This window comes from Falco biarmicus, chromosome 1 (assembly GCF_023638135.1).
Source record: "Falco biarmicus isolate bFalBia1 chromosome 1, bFalBia1.pri, whole genome shotgun sequence".
NCBI classification, from domain to species: Eukaryota; Metazoa; Chordata; class Aves; order Falconiformes; family Falconidae; genus Falco; species Falco biarmicus.
In genome coordinates this window covers 19,391,769-19,405,786 of record NC_079288.1, presented here as the reverse complement: position 1 = coordinate 19,405,786, position 14,018 = coordinate 19,391,769, and the positions used below count along the sequence as shown (strand labels likewise).

The 14,018-nt window shown below is 64.3% G+C and overlaps 1 protein-coding gene across 15 annotated transcripts in view; it reads right to left on the bottom strand.

Moving 5' to 3' along the window:
• MYO18A (myosin XVIIIA) overlaps positions 1 to 14,018 on the bottom strand; it is a 38,833-nt gene that overhangs the window by 7,337 nt on the left and 17,478 nt on the right. For 14 of the 15 annotated variants that reach the window (XM_056352626.1, XM_056352801.1, XM_056352882.1 and 11 more), the window contains 30 exons: positions 13,847 to 13,947; positions 13,693 to 13,756; positions 13,427 to 13,571; positions 11,957 to 11,968; positions 11,265 to 11,441; positions 11,096 to 11,186; positions 10,820 to 11,012; positions 10,251 to 10,337; positions 9,457 to 9,598; positions 9,209 to 9,368; positions 8,938 to 9,124; positions 8,610 to 8,847; positions 7,622 to 7,731; positions 7,461 to 7,526; positions 7,071 to 7,199; positions 6,471 to 6,614; positions 5,300 to 5,389; positions 5,086 to 5,205; positions 4,897 to 5,008; positions 4,640 to 4,767; positions 4,320 to 4,474; positions 3,031 to 3,154; positions 2,752 to 2,952; positions 2,344 to 2,454; positions 1,916 to 2,020; positions 1,659 to 1,805; positions 1,453 to 1,566; positions 1,179 to 1,295; positions 993 to 1,076; positions 611 to 748 (listed from right to left, as the gene is read on the bottom strand). In XM_056352626.1, coding sequence (XP_056208601.1) covers positions 611 to 748; positions 993 to 1,076; positions 1,179 to 1,295; positions 1,453 to 1,566; positions 1,659 to 1,805; positions 1,916 to 2,020; positions 2,344 to 2,454; positions 2,752 to 2,952; positions 3,031 to 3,154; positions 4,320 to 4,474; positions 4,640 to 4,767; positions 4,897 to 5,008; positions 5,086 to 5,205; positions 5,300 to 5,389; positions 6,471 to 6,614; positions 7,071 to 7,199; positions 7,461 to 7,526; positions 7,622 to 7,731; positions 8,610 to 8,847; positions 8,938 to 9,124; positions 9,209 to 9,368; positions 9,457 to 9,598; positions 10,251 to 10,337; positions 10,820 to 11,012; positions 11,096 to 11,186; positions 11,265 to 11,441; positions 11,957 to 11,968; positions 13,427 to 13,571; positions 13,693 to 13,756; positions 13,847 to 13,947 — 3,792 coding nt within the window. The remainder of the gene's footprint in view (positions 1 to 610; positions 749 to 992; positions 1,077 to 1,178; positions 1,296 to 1,452; positions 1,567 to 1,658; positions 1,806 to 1,915; positions 2,021 to 2,343; positions 2,455 to 2,751; positions 2,953 to 3,030; positions 3,155 to 4,319; positions 4,475 to 4,639; positions 4,768 to 4,896; positions 5,009 to 5,085; positions 5,206 to 5,299; positions 5,390 to 6,470; positions 6,615 to 7,070; positions 7,200 to 7,460; positions 7,527 to 7,621; positions 7,732 to 8,609; positions 8,848 to 8,937; positions 9,125 to 9,208; positions 9,369 to 9,456; positions 9,599 to 10,250; positions 10,338 to 10,819; positions 11,013 to 11,095; positions 11,187 to 11,264; positions 11,442 to 11,956; positions 11,969 to 13,426; positions 13,572 to 13,692; positions 13,757 to 13,846; positions 13,948 to 14,018) is intronic. The other variant, XM_056352712.1, reaches the window with a different exon arrangement.

The following is a 14,018-nucleotide window of genomic DNA, read 5'->3' as shown; positions in this document are numbered from 1 at the left end:
CAACACCCACCAAGGGCTCACGCAGGGATGGATCCCATCCCCACGAATGTACACAAGGAGATGGAGAAGAAAACCCCGCTAGGGCCAGGGAAGGGGCAGAACAACCACAGGGGCTTTGTTGAATTGGAAAAATAGATTTAACTGTGTGTGAAGTAATTAAAGCGTGTAACGTAGGGAAAAAATAGCTCCCATTCTCCCCCAGCCACTGAGCCAGCCACTGCATATTTATGGCCCCGGCAGAGAGAGCGGAGAAGGGAAATAATAGCTAGGAAAATATTAAGAGGAGAGCTAAGCTGCTCCACTCCCCAGCAGAGCTGCAACGGCAGAATATAAAGCAGGCTGCATTTAGCGGGGCCGGGAGAGTCTATAATTTCCCTAAGTCAATGCATGGGAAGAGCAGCACTTTGCCAGGCTGGATGGTGGATTACTGTTATCGGCGCTTGCAGAGAGCTTTCCCGGCAGGGATGGGGACAGGCTGCCGGCAGGGGAGGGCTGCAGTGTGGGGGGTCCCATGGAGGGGATATTGGGGATGCGCTCAGCAGACCCCTGGGCATCATGTTCCCATTGCATCCCAGTCCCAGCTGGAGCAGAGGGAGAGCCCGGTGCCTACCTCCAGGCGCTTGACTTGTGTCCGCTCAAACTCCAGCCTGGTCTCCAGCTCGCGGATCTTGGCCTCTTGCCGGCTCACTAGCGACTTGTCCACCATGGATTGCTCCAGGAATTCCAGCTGGCTCTGCAAGCCTTGCAGCTGCAGGGGGTGCACAGCCTTAGCCTCAACGGCAACCTCCCTGGCCCCCCACCACCCGGCCTTGGAGCGGAGCTGCTGGCCCTGCTGCTCCCATCCCAATGGGGAGCTCACAATGAGACTGCTCTGCACCCCCCTTGGGTGCAGGGGGTTCCCCCACAGTGTGGGCAGCGAGTCCCTGCATGCTTGCCGTCCCCCCCGGCTTCACTCAGGGTGCATGCCCATGCCTGATGTCAGTGCTCCCCACCTTCTCTTGCAGCTCCTGCTTCTCCTTGTTGACCTCCTCCAGCTGTGCCTGGAGGTCATTCATCTGCGCCAGGTCCCGGGACGCCTGTGGGACACACCGGGGCCGTCAGAGGGGACCCCACTGCACCGGCACCAAGAGGGGCATTATGGGAGGTTGGGGTGCCGCAGCTGCTGTGCCCCCCCTCACCTGGGCCACAGCCGCCTTGTGCTTCTTCATCAGCTCATTCATGTCCTCCTGGTCCTCCTCCAGCCGACTCTGCACCTCATTCTTCTCCCGCTGCAGCCGGCTCAGCTGCTCCTCCAGCTGGGGGGAGCCGCCTGCGTCTCCCACCGCACCCCAGAGCCAGGACACCCACCCCCCAAACCCCCCAGACGGCGTGGAGTCACCCTGCTGGCAATGTGCAGTGCCGGTGGGGATCTCCCCCTGGGTGCAGGTGGGGAATGGCCCCAAATCCACTTACCCCTGCCTTGGCCTTGGCAAGATCGTCGATCTGCAGGTGGAGGTCTTCAATCTCCACCTCCATGGACTTGCGGGCCTTAACAGCAGCCGCACAGGTGAACTCCGACTCCTCCAGCTGCAGGAACACGGCTCAGCGCCTGGCTGGGGGACAGGGACACCCCATGTCCCTCAGGGGCTGCGGATTTGGGGGGGGGTCTGGATGCACACCTGGTTCTTGAGCTGGGCGATCTCCCTCTTGCTGGGTGCATTGTTCTTCAGGTGGTCCAGCATGATCTGTGCATCAGCCAGCAGCGCCTTTGTCCTCTTCAGGTCCCGGCGCAGGCGCTTTTCCGTCTCGAAGTCCCGCTGGTTGGCCTGTGGTGGGGGGACCATGCCAGGGCACTGTGCCAGTGGGGTGCCCACCCCACCATGGCCACCTTGGGGTCCCCAAAGCGAGCCATGTCCCTGGCTGCCCTGTGCCCTACCTGCTCGCTGACAGCAGATAACTTGCTCTCCAGCTCCCGTTTCTCTCTCAGTACCTTCTGCTTGTCCTCGTACTCCTCCTCCAGCTGCACCTCCATCTGCTTCAGCTGGGGGACAACCCGGGCAGCCGGTGAGGGTGGCAGGAAGGGGCTGGGACCCCCCTCTTCGTGTGTCCCCACATACTGGGGATGCTGGGTGACCCCACCAGCCAGGTATTTGCGCAACCAGAGGCACAAAGCCCAGCTTGCACTGGCCTGGGCGGCAGAGGGACTGGTCGGACCTGCTGGGCCAGTGGAGCCAGGCTGCGGCTGGCCGCGTGGGAGCTGGGCGCTGCATGACAGTGCCCGGCTGGCAGCTCCCGGCACCCAGCCAGGGCACGGGGATGCATCCTGCCCCCTCCTTGGGCAGAGGGGTCGCAGCCGAGCCCTACCTTCTTCTGGCACGACTGCCGAATCTCCTCCACCTCCTCGTCACGGCTCTCCACCTCCTTGGCGTGGGTCTGCCGCAGCCGCTCCATCTCCATCTCCAGCCGCAGCTTGGCCTGCAAATGGTGGGGACACGGTCAGAGCAAAGGGGACACTGGGCGGACCCCCACCACCACTCCCTGGGTGCCACTCACCCGCAAAACCCCCTGGTCCGAGGCCGGCCGGGCCGCCCGCCCCACAGTGACCTGCCGAGCCATGGCATGGAGGGCCAGGAGCTGTGTCGGCAGCCGCGATGCCTGGCCCGACGCCGGGCTGAGGGTGACCGCCTCCTCTTGCTGGGCAAGCCCAGCCCAGGTAATAACCACCCTGCATGAAACCACCCCACCCAGAAACCTCGCCCCTCCCTGCTGTACCTGCTCCAGCATCTGGATGGTCCCAGCCTGCTCGTCCAGTTCCTCCTCCTGGTCTTTGACCTTCGCCTCCAGGTCCCTCAGCTGCTTCTTCACCTTGGCCAGGGAGGCTTCATCCTTCGACTCCTGGGAGGAGATGTCCTGCAGCTCAGCCTCCAGCGCCTCCGCCTTCTGTGTCAGCCCCGCAATGTCCGAATCCTTGTCCTGCCAAGAGAGGGGGTCATCGTCAGCCCAGGGCACCCGCCGACTGGGAGACTGGGGACAGCACCGCGAGCCACCCACCTCCAGCAGCTGCTTGAGGCCGAAGACCTCAGCCACCAGCACGTCCTTCTCACGGCTCAGCTTCTCCCGCTGCAGCCTCTCCCGCTGGGCCTCCTCGTGCGCCTGCGAGAGCTCGGTGTCAAACCTGTGTGGGGAGAGCAGGGCAGGCACTCAGTGCCCCGTGACGGCACTGGGGACAGGTCCCCAGCTACCGGCACCATGCCGAGCATTCCCATCCCATGGCAGCAGGCACCAGGAAGGGCAGCGCGCTGCTGGGTACTCGTTCAAAACATGCTGTTGATGAGTCTTTAATTGCCAGTACAGTGTCACGGAGTCACTCGGACAAACTCCTCCCAATGCCTTCACTCAGCAGCTAATGGGGAGTGCAGCACCTGCAGTGCAACCAGCAGCCCCAGAAGCCACCCCACGGGGCTGGCACGTGCCAGAGGGGACCGTGGCTACTAACAGCGGGGGCTTAGCTACACGGAGGCAGCCAGGGACACCGCACCCTCCATGCAGGACATGGAGAGGCTGCAATGCACGTAGGTTCTCCAGGAGAGATGGGCTCTTGTGGCAGCTCGGCTCCCCCAGCTGCAGCCCCGAGCTGTGGTCCCACGCGAGGTGGCACTGGTCCCATTACTGGAGAGGACACAAGCCCCCAGCGGGGGAGTGCTCAGCACAGCCTGGAGCCAGGCAGCACCAGGACAGCATCTCCCCATACCCCTGGGATGGGATCAGCTGAGTTTGCTCCAAAATCGCTGCCTTTGGGGCTTGGAAAATAACTCTGCGCTTGAGTTTGTGACCTGCGTTAAACACCTCAGCAGCTAATCCCCATTTTTTCTCGCGCTGGGTAATAAACAGCTGCATTAGCACAGACTCCAATCCGCGGAAATTGAAATTAATTAGATTGGATTCTCTCGCTGTATTTGTGTGTGTGATCATTACCATAATGAGATGAAAGCGTCCCTGCTGCTTAATAACGTTAGCAAACTTTGGGGTTGGGAGAGGGGATGGGATGAGAGTGAGTGCCGAGCAGAGCCGCAGGGCACGAGCAGCCTCCACCATGGGGCATGGCCCCACACGGGGGGATCGCTCAGCTCCGGGCCCCCTACAAGGGCATCGAGGTCCCCCCACAATGAACACACCCAGCCTGGGCAGCCCCGTCCCGCTGGAGACACCTCGGCCAAGAGGAAGCTGGTGAAGTGCCCAAATCCCTGCTAAAATGGTAATGCCACTTTGCAAGAGGCTCGCCACATGGCGAGGATGCTGCCCCCCCCGCGTCTGCCCTACTGCCCGCGTGCGGTCCCCACCTCCGCTGCTTCTTCTCCAGGTCATGGTTGCGTCCTTGCTGTCCCTCGAGGTGCAGCTTGGTGTCCTGCAGCTCCGCGGCCAGGCGCTGGCACTTCTTCTTTAGCTGCTGCAGCGCCCGCTGGCTCTCCTCGCTGTCTGCCTGCAGGTCCGTCAGCTGTGGGCAGGAGCAGGCAGGGCGGTGAGGGGTCTGGGAAGCCACCATGTCCCCACTGCTCCAGCCATGTGCTCCCTCAGCTCCGAGCAGGCAGCGGCTGCCCACCCCAAGCCCATCCCCATGCTGAGGGGACCTGGGGGGTCCCTAGGGCTGAGCCCCACTCACCCTCCGCTCCAGCTGCCTCTTGCCCTGCTGCTCCACCTCCAGCTTGTCCTCCAGCTCCTGCTGCAGCCGTTTCTTAGTGAAGTCGATCTCCCGCACCGCCCGCTCATATTTCAGCCGCCATTCGCCACCTGTGCGGGGAAACAGGGTCACTGAGGGGCTGCGTGGGGTGGTACGGGGCCACCATGGAGAGGGGGGCACGGTGCTGCAGCCATGGACCCAGACTGCGCCCGCAGTGAGCAGCAGAGGCAGGACGGTACCTGAATCATCATCGTCGAGCTCCCCGTTGAGCTCGGCCGCCCGGATGAGCCGAGCCTCCATCACCTCCATCTCCATGGACTCCATCTGCTTCTTCAGAGCATCGTACTTGGCCTGGGAGGGGGCACGGCCGTGGTGAGTGCCTGGAGGGGGCCACGAGACGCTGCGAGGCCAGGGAAAGGCATGTTTACCTGCAGGTCCTTCATCTCCTTCTCAGCCCGCAGCCTCTCAGCCGTCTCGGCGTCCAGCAGCTGGGAGGCCGACTCGCCGGTGTTCCGCTCGTCTGTCAGCTCCGATGTCAGCTCTGTGATCTGCGGGCGGGGGGAGCGGGACCATGGGCCAGTGCAGGCACCGGGGCAATCCAGCACGGCACCGTACCCCCTCCCAGTACTGTCAAGGACCTACCCTGCTCTCCAGGCGGTCGCTGTTGAGCCGGAGCTCGTTACGCTCTTTCTCCACCTTCTCGAGTTTGCTCTTCAGCTGCTGGATCTCTTCCTGCAACAGAGCAGGCAGTGAGGGAGGGGGCAGGCGCTCAGTGAAGAGACTGGCAGGCAGGCAGGAGCCTGGCAGGTCTCCGCACCCCCCCAGCACTGGGTGGGCAGGGTGGGGGCTCCCCAGGGCGGGGGCCGCTCTCCCCTGCCAAGGGCTGGGCAGGGACTTTCCCCAAACCGCACCGACGCCGTGCCGACTCCAACCCCATAAATGGTGCCGAAACGCCAGGCAGCCCCAGCAAAGCCGGAGAGGGGTCCCTGCACCCACCCAGGAGAGGGGGTGGGAGCAAACCCATCCACTGGCAGCTCACTGAAGGGTTTGGATGCACCCAGCCCAGGTGTGGAGGGAGGGGGCCCACCGGCATGCCCAGGGACCACCAGCCAACACCAGGGGGGCATGCCCATCTGCCAGCTTCAAGCACACCTTTGCCTCTGGTCCCAGCACAGGCTGAGGGGGGCAGGAGGGGCTCAGGTGCCCCCACCCCAGGCACCCATCCTTGGTGGGTTGGGAAGAAAGTGGAGCCAGGCAGTGGGCTCCATGAGGGGCAGGCTCGGCAGGGGCACGAGTGTCTGGTTGCCAGCGTAGCGCGGAGCCCCCCCACATATGCCTCTCGGCACACAGTTTCATTTCCATTCTCCACGCCTGGTAATTGGGCTCATGCAACAGCCGGCTCTCGGGATGCTAATGACATGCTGATTCGCAAATTAGGGAGCAATTTGCAATTTGAGCCCGACGCTGACAGGGCGTGTAGGGCAGCTGTGGTCCTGCATCTCACCCCATCGTGGGCTCTTGCATCCTGCGCTTCCCTGGGGTCCTGCATCTCAACCCACCACAAGATCCTGCATCCCACCCCGCTGCAGGATCCTGCATCCCACCCTGCTGCAGCATCCTGCATCCCATCTCACTGTGGGATCCTGCCTCCCACGCCACTGTGGGATCCTGCCTCCCACCCTTCCCTGGGGTCCTGCACCCCACCCCACTGCAGGATTCTGCATCCCACCTCACTGCAGGGCCCTGACCAGGCCCAACGCTTCCCCAAGCCCACCCTGCCCCATCCAGCATCCCCCAGCACAGAGGTACCCACGTCTTTGCCGCGGATCTGGTCCTCGGTGAGCTGCACCTCGATGAGGGGCCGCACGGTGGTGAAAAGCTTCCACCAGGGCCAGCCCTTCACCCCCTTGTTCTTCTTGATGTTCTTCTGCACGCAGCGGATGGCCAAATCCTGGATCTGTGCAGGGCACGGTGTCAGTGCAGGGCACAGCGTCGGGGGTGCCGCCAGCGGGGCAAAGCGAGGCAGGTGGGTGCTCAGCACCCCTGCCGGCACCCCGGCATGCTCCCCTTCGTTAGTATTTGGGCTAATTGCACCCAGCTTATCTACTGTTAGATTCTCTCCAGCCCCTCCAAACGCTATTCTTGCGGAAGGCGAGGTGCTGCCCCGATGCCTATCTTACACCTTCTTTAATAATAAAAGTAGGAGCTGACACGCCGTTTCATCCCACTGTGGCGATGCCCAGCACCCTCCCCACCGGTTCCCCCGGTCCCCCCTGGCCCCCCACGGCTGGGCAGGCGCAGGGGGGAGGCGGGAGGAGGAGGTGCTGGCCCAGGCAGCGGCAGAAAGGCTGCGCTGCCCATTTTAGGCGAAATTGTGCAGCAGAGCGGGGAGGGGAGAGCTGCTGGGACCAACCTTCCTTTTCTTGAACTGCTGCCGTGCCAAGAAGCCCCTGCACGCTGCCTGGAAGAGGGTGATGTTCCTGCTGGTCTGCGCGTCCCTCTGCTCCTCCAGCCTGGCTAGTGATCCAGCTCGGAAAAACACCTGCAGGGGGGCAGCGGGGTGAGATGGCGAGGGGTGCCGGCATCCCTCCGGCCGCGCCGTGCCACCCTCCCGCTGCGCTGGCTGGTGGGGATGTGGCTCTCCCCTCTGCAGCCACTGGTCCTGTCCCCCAGGCACGAGGAATGCCGTAGGTGGGAGCAAACAGTGCCGCCCTTGTGCTGCCCTGCTGCGCCGTGCCAAGCTGTGCCGCCCACCCTTGCCCGCGCTGCCGCCGGCACCCACGGCCAGTGTCGGGCATCATACCCGGCTCAAGCCCATGTGGTAGCTGCTCTTCTCCAGGTCCAGTGACTCCAGGAGCTCCTCCACCGCCTGTGGGGAAGGAGAGGTGTCAGGGCCAGGCTGGGGGCACCCTGGGGTGCAGGGGACCCCGGACTGCCGCGCTGGCCCGGGAGCAGGGCACGTACCCGCTTCTCATCCACGACGATGTAGTTGCGCCCGTGCTTCTTGGTCAGGTGTGGGGCCAGGACGTCAAAGCGCCGCCTGAACTCCGCAAAAACCATGTGGTCGGGATACCCTGGGGGCAGCAAGGGAGAGTGGGGCTGCGGGGGCAGCCAGGATGCCCAGGGGATGGCTGGGGACAGCCCCACGTGCCCTGACTGACTGGGGCCCATCTCTTGGGAGAGCTGATGGGGTCACCCCACGTGGCACAAATTCCCCACGGGGCCAGGCACGGCCAGAGTGCCCTGACCCTCCCCAGGAGGTTTTCCTTGGCCGTGTCCTCCAGCAGTTTTGGCTGGGATCTGGGGAGAAAGTGGCCAGATCCCACCTCGAGGGAGCACAGGGACACGTGTGTTGCCTGTGCAAGCAAAGAGGCCCCGCTCCGGCTCCGCTCTGAGCCGCAGCCAGCTTCTGCATCAGGCTCTCAGCACTGAGCCTCCACATCTTAATTAACGACAGGGTATTGATGGGGAGGCTGACCCCGGCACAGCCGGCTGGCCACGGCCATCGATCCGGGAGGTGCGTGGACGGCATCGATTTCCAATCGTGGTGGGAAGGGTCTGGCCTCCAGGCAATAAACCCTCGCCTGGGCGGCCAGCCACGCGTATCGATAAATGCTTTGCTGAGCACGACCCAGAGGCCCTCACCCCAGCGGGATGGGGGCTGGCTGCCAGCGGGAGAGCTGCCAGGATCCGGCGGCACCAGTGGAGACACCCAATTAAGGCCATGCCTGTCCCCGGCGCAGATAACAGCCCCGCAGGGGAGGGGGACAGGGACAGGACCGCCCTGGGGTGATGGCTGGCAGCTCTGGGGCTTTGAGCAAGGGTACAGGCGGATGGGGGTCCCCAGGGAGGAGATGCAGCCAGGACCCCCGTGGCATCCCGCAGGGGGACGGGCGCTGCAGCCCTGGCATCGCCCTGTCGCGGGTGCCAGGGGTGCGGCGGCACGGCTCACCTTGGCGGTACATGCGGAGGGTGTCGAGCAGGCGGGAGCCGCGGAGCTGGGCACGCAGGAGGGGCACGTCCAGCTGCATGAGCCCGGCCTCGCAGTGCTCCGCCGGCAGCTCCAGTTCACTGCCGCTCACCCGCCGGCACGGCAGAGCCCGGGGGTCCCCGCCGCCCCCCGCCGCCTTGGGCAGGAAGCAGTGCACAAAGTGGAGCTTGGACTTCTTGATGCTGTCAATGAGGGCGTCCTGCAGGCACAGGAGAGTGGGGTGAGCGGTGACACGTAGCAGTGCTCCACCTGGACGTGGGGACTCCCCCCTTGGCACCCCCTTACTCACCACTTGCAGCTTGATCTGGATGCAGAGGGATTTCTTCTTGACAGCAGCCACGCCGGTGGTGAAGGTCTTCCGCATGCTGGTGGCCCGGCGCAGGGCCAGCTGGGACCCCCCCTCCAGCCCTGCCACCGAGCCCGACAGCACCAGCGCTGACCCGCCACGGCCCGCAAACAGGCTGCTGATGACCTTCCTGCAGGGCACGGAGGGGACGTCACCCCCCAAAATCACCCCTCCCCACACCGTGCTCCCCCACCAGCCCTGGGACCCCACTCACTTCTGTGACTCCTGCAGCAGGACGGAGGCATTTTGGGAGGCCGGGTTGTGCTTGACGTGGTTGAGCCAGCCCGTGGCATCGTACTCCACCCAGTTGGTCCCCGAGCTGTGGCCCAGAAGGAAATGTCGGGGCTTGTCACTGGGGAGCAGCGGGTTGTGCCCTGCAGGAAGACACGGCACTGCTGGGCACAGCCCTGGGGACCGGCGCTTTGCTGACACATGGCCCCATGGTGCCGGTCCCCCCCTGACCTTTCTTGCCCCCTTCCTGGGGGCCGTAGTAGGAGAAGAGCCGCTCCAGCAAGGTGTCCTCGTTGCCGCCTGGCTGCAGCGCCTCCTCCTCCAGCAGCCACAGCAGCCCCCGCGCCTCGTCTGTGCGGGCCAGTGACCGGACCTGCAGGTGACACTGCACTTGTAGTGCCTCCAGGGCAGGGACAGGAGGTGACACAGGGGACCCGGGCCACCCAAGGAGCAGGCAACCTTGGCCGCTGTCAGCAGCAAGGCAAAGCGGCACCATGCGTGAGGGCTCCTGCTTATGGGGACGCAGCAGGGCAAGAGGCCATATGTAACACTCCAGGCAGCGCATCCCGTTGGGGTGGAAAACACGGTGCTTAGGTACCCACGGGCTGGAACCCAGTGCTGGGCTGGTGCTAGCAGCTCCCCTTGGTCTCTGCAGCCTCCTCCAGCAGCGACTGGAGCACCCCAGGGACTGGAGAACCTTGGGGAGCTGTGCACCCTGGGGACTTGAGCACGCTGGGGACCAGAGCACCCCAGGGACTGGAGCGCCCTGGGGATCACCCAAGGTCTCCGTGACTCCTGCCTGCAGCACAAGCAGCTGCCGGGGCAAGCAGGGGACACCGTGCCAGGGGATACACCAGGGATGCGGGCTGCACACACGCTCGCAGCCACGCTGTCATGGCCAAACATTCAGAACAGCCCCTCTCCTTCCCCCAAGGACCACCAAGGGGCCAAGAAAGCCGCACGCCCACTGCCTCGGGCCACAAGCTGCAGTGATGGGGCTGCGAGGAAGCATGGTGGGCACTTACCAGTGCCTGGTGCGAGGGCTGGTCTACAGCAGCTATGGAGCCAGAGGAGCCGGGCTCGGCATCAGCCAGGGCAAGCTCTATGTTCTCCTGGCGAGGAGGGACAGAGGCACGATTAGTGCCCATGCAGCAGGAGAGCCCCGATAGGGACTGGCAGCCAGTGAGGGTGTTGGTCTCAATGAGGGAGGCAGGGCCTTCCCAGCACCCCGCTGCACCAGCAGGGCACAGGGTGACGCCGGGTGCCAAGGGGGGACCAGGACACAAGGAGGGTCCCCCTATGGCTGTTGGTGCTGAGATGAAGCAGCAGCAGCGATCTCCACCACCCACCCGCCACGGCCACCCCATCACCTCCCAGCCTGGCACGTCTGCAGGGAAAGGTGCCAGCAAAGGCACCGCAGGTGGTGGGAGCCCTGGGGCCACCCCTGCTGCACCGAGCGTCCTGCCAGAGCTGCTGCAGTTGCACTGCTCCACGGCAAGTAAGAACTCAAGGAGCGGGAACGCAGGAGATGCTCACGCCGAGAAGGAAGGGCAGGGGGGGAGGAGGCGATGGCAGCCCTGGCCATTGTCGTTACCTCCTTGTAGCGCTCCAGCTCGCGGGCGAAGGTGCGCTGGTGGAAGAGCAGCTGCAGGCGCTCCTGGGTGTAGTTGTGGCAAAGCTCCTCAAAGGTGGCCCCCCGGCTCTGCCCTGCCAGCTCGGGGTTCTGCGCCCCCGGGGTGTCCACCACCGTCACCGAGCACACCGAGTGCTGGCTCGATTTCAGCGCCCTGTGGGGACAAAGGGACACAGTGGGGTGAGTGGGTGCTGCCAGACCCCCATGGCTCTCCTCTGCCCCACCCCCAGCACGTACCTGTTGAGGAGGGAGATGAGGAGGGTGAAGAGCTCAGAGTACAAGCCGGCCGCCATGCCCTCCAGGCACTCCAGTGCTGTCAGCTTGGGACCTGGCCAAGGCAACCCTCAGTGTCCCCAGCCTGGTGTCCCCCTGGGCCACCAGCTGTCCCCAGTGTCCTTCATCCTACCTGTACCGCTGTCACCCAGGGGGGGCTCATCGGGGCCCTGCCGGAAGGAGGTGGATCGCTGCAGGGTACCCTTGGGCTGGTGCTTGAAGATGGAGGAGGAGAGCTCCTCCAGGCTGCAGCCCAGCAGGTAAGCGGCTTTCTGAGCCCACTCGTGCCGTGCAAACTGCTTCCTTCCAGCTGGAGGGTGGAGAAGGGGGCTCAGTGCCGGCCGGGGCATCCCCCTAAATCGGGGGCATTTCCAGGCAGACCTGGGACAGCCTCAGGGTCCCCCAGAGCAAGCTGGGGATGCTGTGCACAGTGGGAGCATGTGGCCTGTGCTGGAGGGCTGGGAAGTGTGTTTTGGGGTCTGATTAGAGGAGACAGGGGGTGAACGGCTTCATGCCTCTGCAGGGCTGAGCCCAGACCACGCTGTGGGACCAGGAGTGGGAGTCACCCCTCGCCACCGCAGCCCAGGACCCCTGGGGCCTGTGATAGTGTGGGGCTCTGAGTCACCCCAGCACGGGGACACATCCCTGCTCGTTCACATACACCGAGCAGCCTCACCGCGGTATGGCAGGACAGATCGCGGACACAAGCACACGGACGTGGGAGATGGGAGCAGGTTAATGGTGACACGCAGGGACATGACAGCAGGAAGGTGGTGGCACATGGGAGGGGGAAGCCAGAGACACGTGCAGAGAACAAGACTTTACCTTCGTCGGCGTCTGCATTGCAAAAGGGCAGCATGCACCATGCGAACAGAGACAGGGGTTAGAAACAACAGCACGTGACAGCGCTGACACGCGGCACGGGGATGCCCTCCTGCCAAAACACGCCATGCGCAGGCACCACCACGCGCAGGCCAAGCCTTGTCCCCCCCAGGCATCACTGCAGTGAGACACTGCAGCCTGGTGTGGGACCCCTTCCCCTGTGAGCCCCAGCCACACTGCAGGCACTGGTGGGGAGCTCTGCCTGGAGCACCGGGAGCCGCTGTCAGATCCAGCCCGGTACAAGCACCAAGGGGCCAAAGAAACGGGTGCTAGTGCAGCTGAGCTGGCTCTGAGCATCCCCAGTATCCACAAGATGCGGGGGAGGCTCCAGGAGCAGCACAGAGCTGGGGGCTGGGATGCTCACCCTGAGCCGGATGCAGGGATGCTCGCCCCAAAGCAGGATTTGGGGTTCCCCCCTAGCAGGCTCCCACGGAAAGGCTCCCGGTTGCCCAAGCACCCCGCTGCGGTGCCTGCTGCGGGGCCCTGCTGCCCTCTAGTGCCTCAAAGCACCCCACGGGCCAGCACTGCACCCCGCTGCACCCCCAAGACCCCTCCGCTCCCCCCACTCCCCATCCCTGACTCATCTTTCCCCCCTCCCTGGGGCTGCAAATTTCCTCGGTGCAACACTGGCTGTGCCAGGCCCTCCTGCCAGCGTGCAGCACCACGGGGGCTTCCAGCACTGCGGAGGGGAAGGTGAAAGCCCCAGGGGGAGAAAAGCAGCCCCAGAAAGCTGAATTCATTGCCCCCAGGGATGGAGAGCGAAGCTGGTGCCCATCAGAGCAAGCCCCATAGCCCACGGTGAGCTCTGGGTGCTGGAGCAGCCCCGTCCCACGCCAATGGTGCCAAAGGACTGGGGGAGGGTCCTGATGGGCAGCAGGCAAATATGGCTCTGCCGGGACCCAGCTGAGGGTCAGGGTTGGTCCTGGCACACCAGCAGCACCTCAAGCCCCTATTTCAGCCCCCAAACCAGCACCGCACAGCACCACCCGGAGCAGAGCCCCCCACATCTCTGATTACCGGCTCCGTCTGCCAGCAGCTCTGCGGGGAGGACAGGGGGGAAAGGTGTTACACTGGGGACAAGGGACACCCCCCCACCACCCCCCCCAGCCCCTGACTCCCTCAGCCCCAGCCAGGCCCTTGGTATCCCAAGTTGGCAGGGGCCAGCCCAGGGTCTGGGGGTGATTGATTCCCACCAGCCAGCGGGACCACCCTGACCGAGGGGGCAAAGCCAGGTGCCCCAGAACACCCAGGGTGGCACAGCAATGTCCCTCAGCTGACACAGCCCCAAAACCCGCCCCAGGCTCCATCACACCATGGGGGCTGTTTGCAAGGTGCTGAGGTGCTGGTGATCGCTCTGGGACCTCATGCAGCCATCAGCCCCAAGCCTTGGCTCGTTAATCCCTCCCAGATTACCTTTTGTGGCCCCGGCGGCCCCCAGATGATAAATGGCCCCCAGGACAAGCCAGAAGGCTTTCTGCTCATCGCTGGAGATGCCCATCACCTTCATGGCAGCCTGAAGCTTGTTGAACTGCTGGGTCGCCTTCTGCTTTTCCTCCGGCTGCGAAGAGCAACAGGAGCCATTGGTGTGGGAGCCTGGCTCTGCCTCCCCCCGGCACCCAAATGGACCAGGGAACCCTGTCCCCCCGCCGGCAGCCCCTTCCCAGCCCCATAGCAGCGACCTTGGAGAGGGGCACGATGCCAAAGACGTTGTTCTCTGCCAAGTGGTTGAAATGAAGCTCAGTCCTGTGGGGATGAAGACCGAGATTGGCCCCATGTGGGAGACCTTGGAGACCCCCCAGGCAAGAGACCATGCCCTCGCCGCCCCCAGCTCACCGCAGGGTGCTGTCAGAGCAGGCCAGCAGGTAGTAGAAGATGTTGAAGGTTGCTTCGTTGGCTGGGCGCTTCGTGACGCGCAGCTTCTCCAGCAGCAGCGTCTGGTGGAGGTGGGAGGGTTGGAAACCATCCCTGAAGGCCCCGCTCCACCGAGACCCCCCCCAGCCCACCC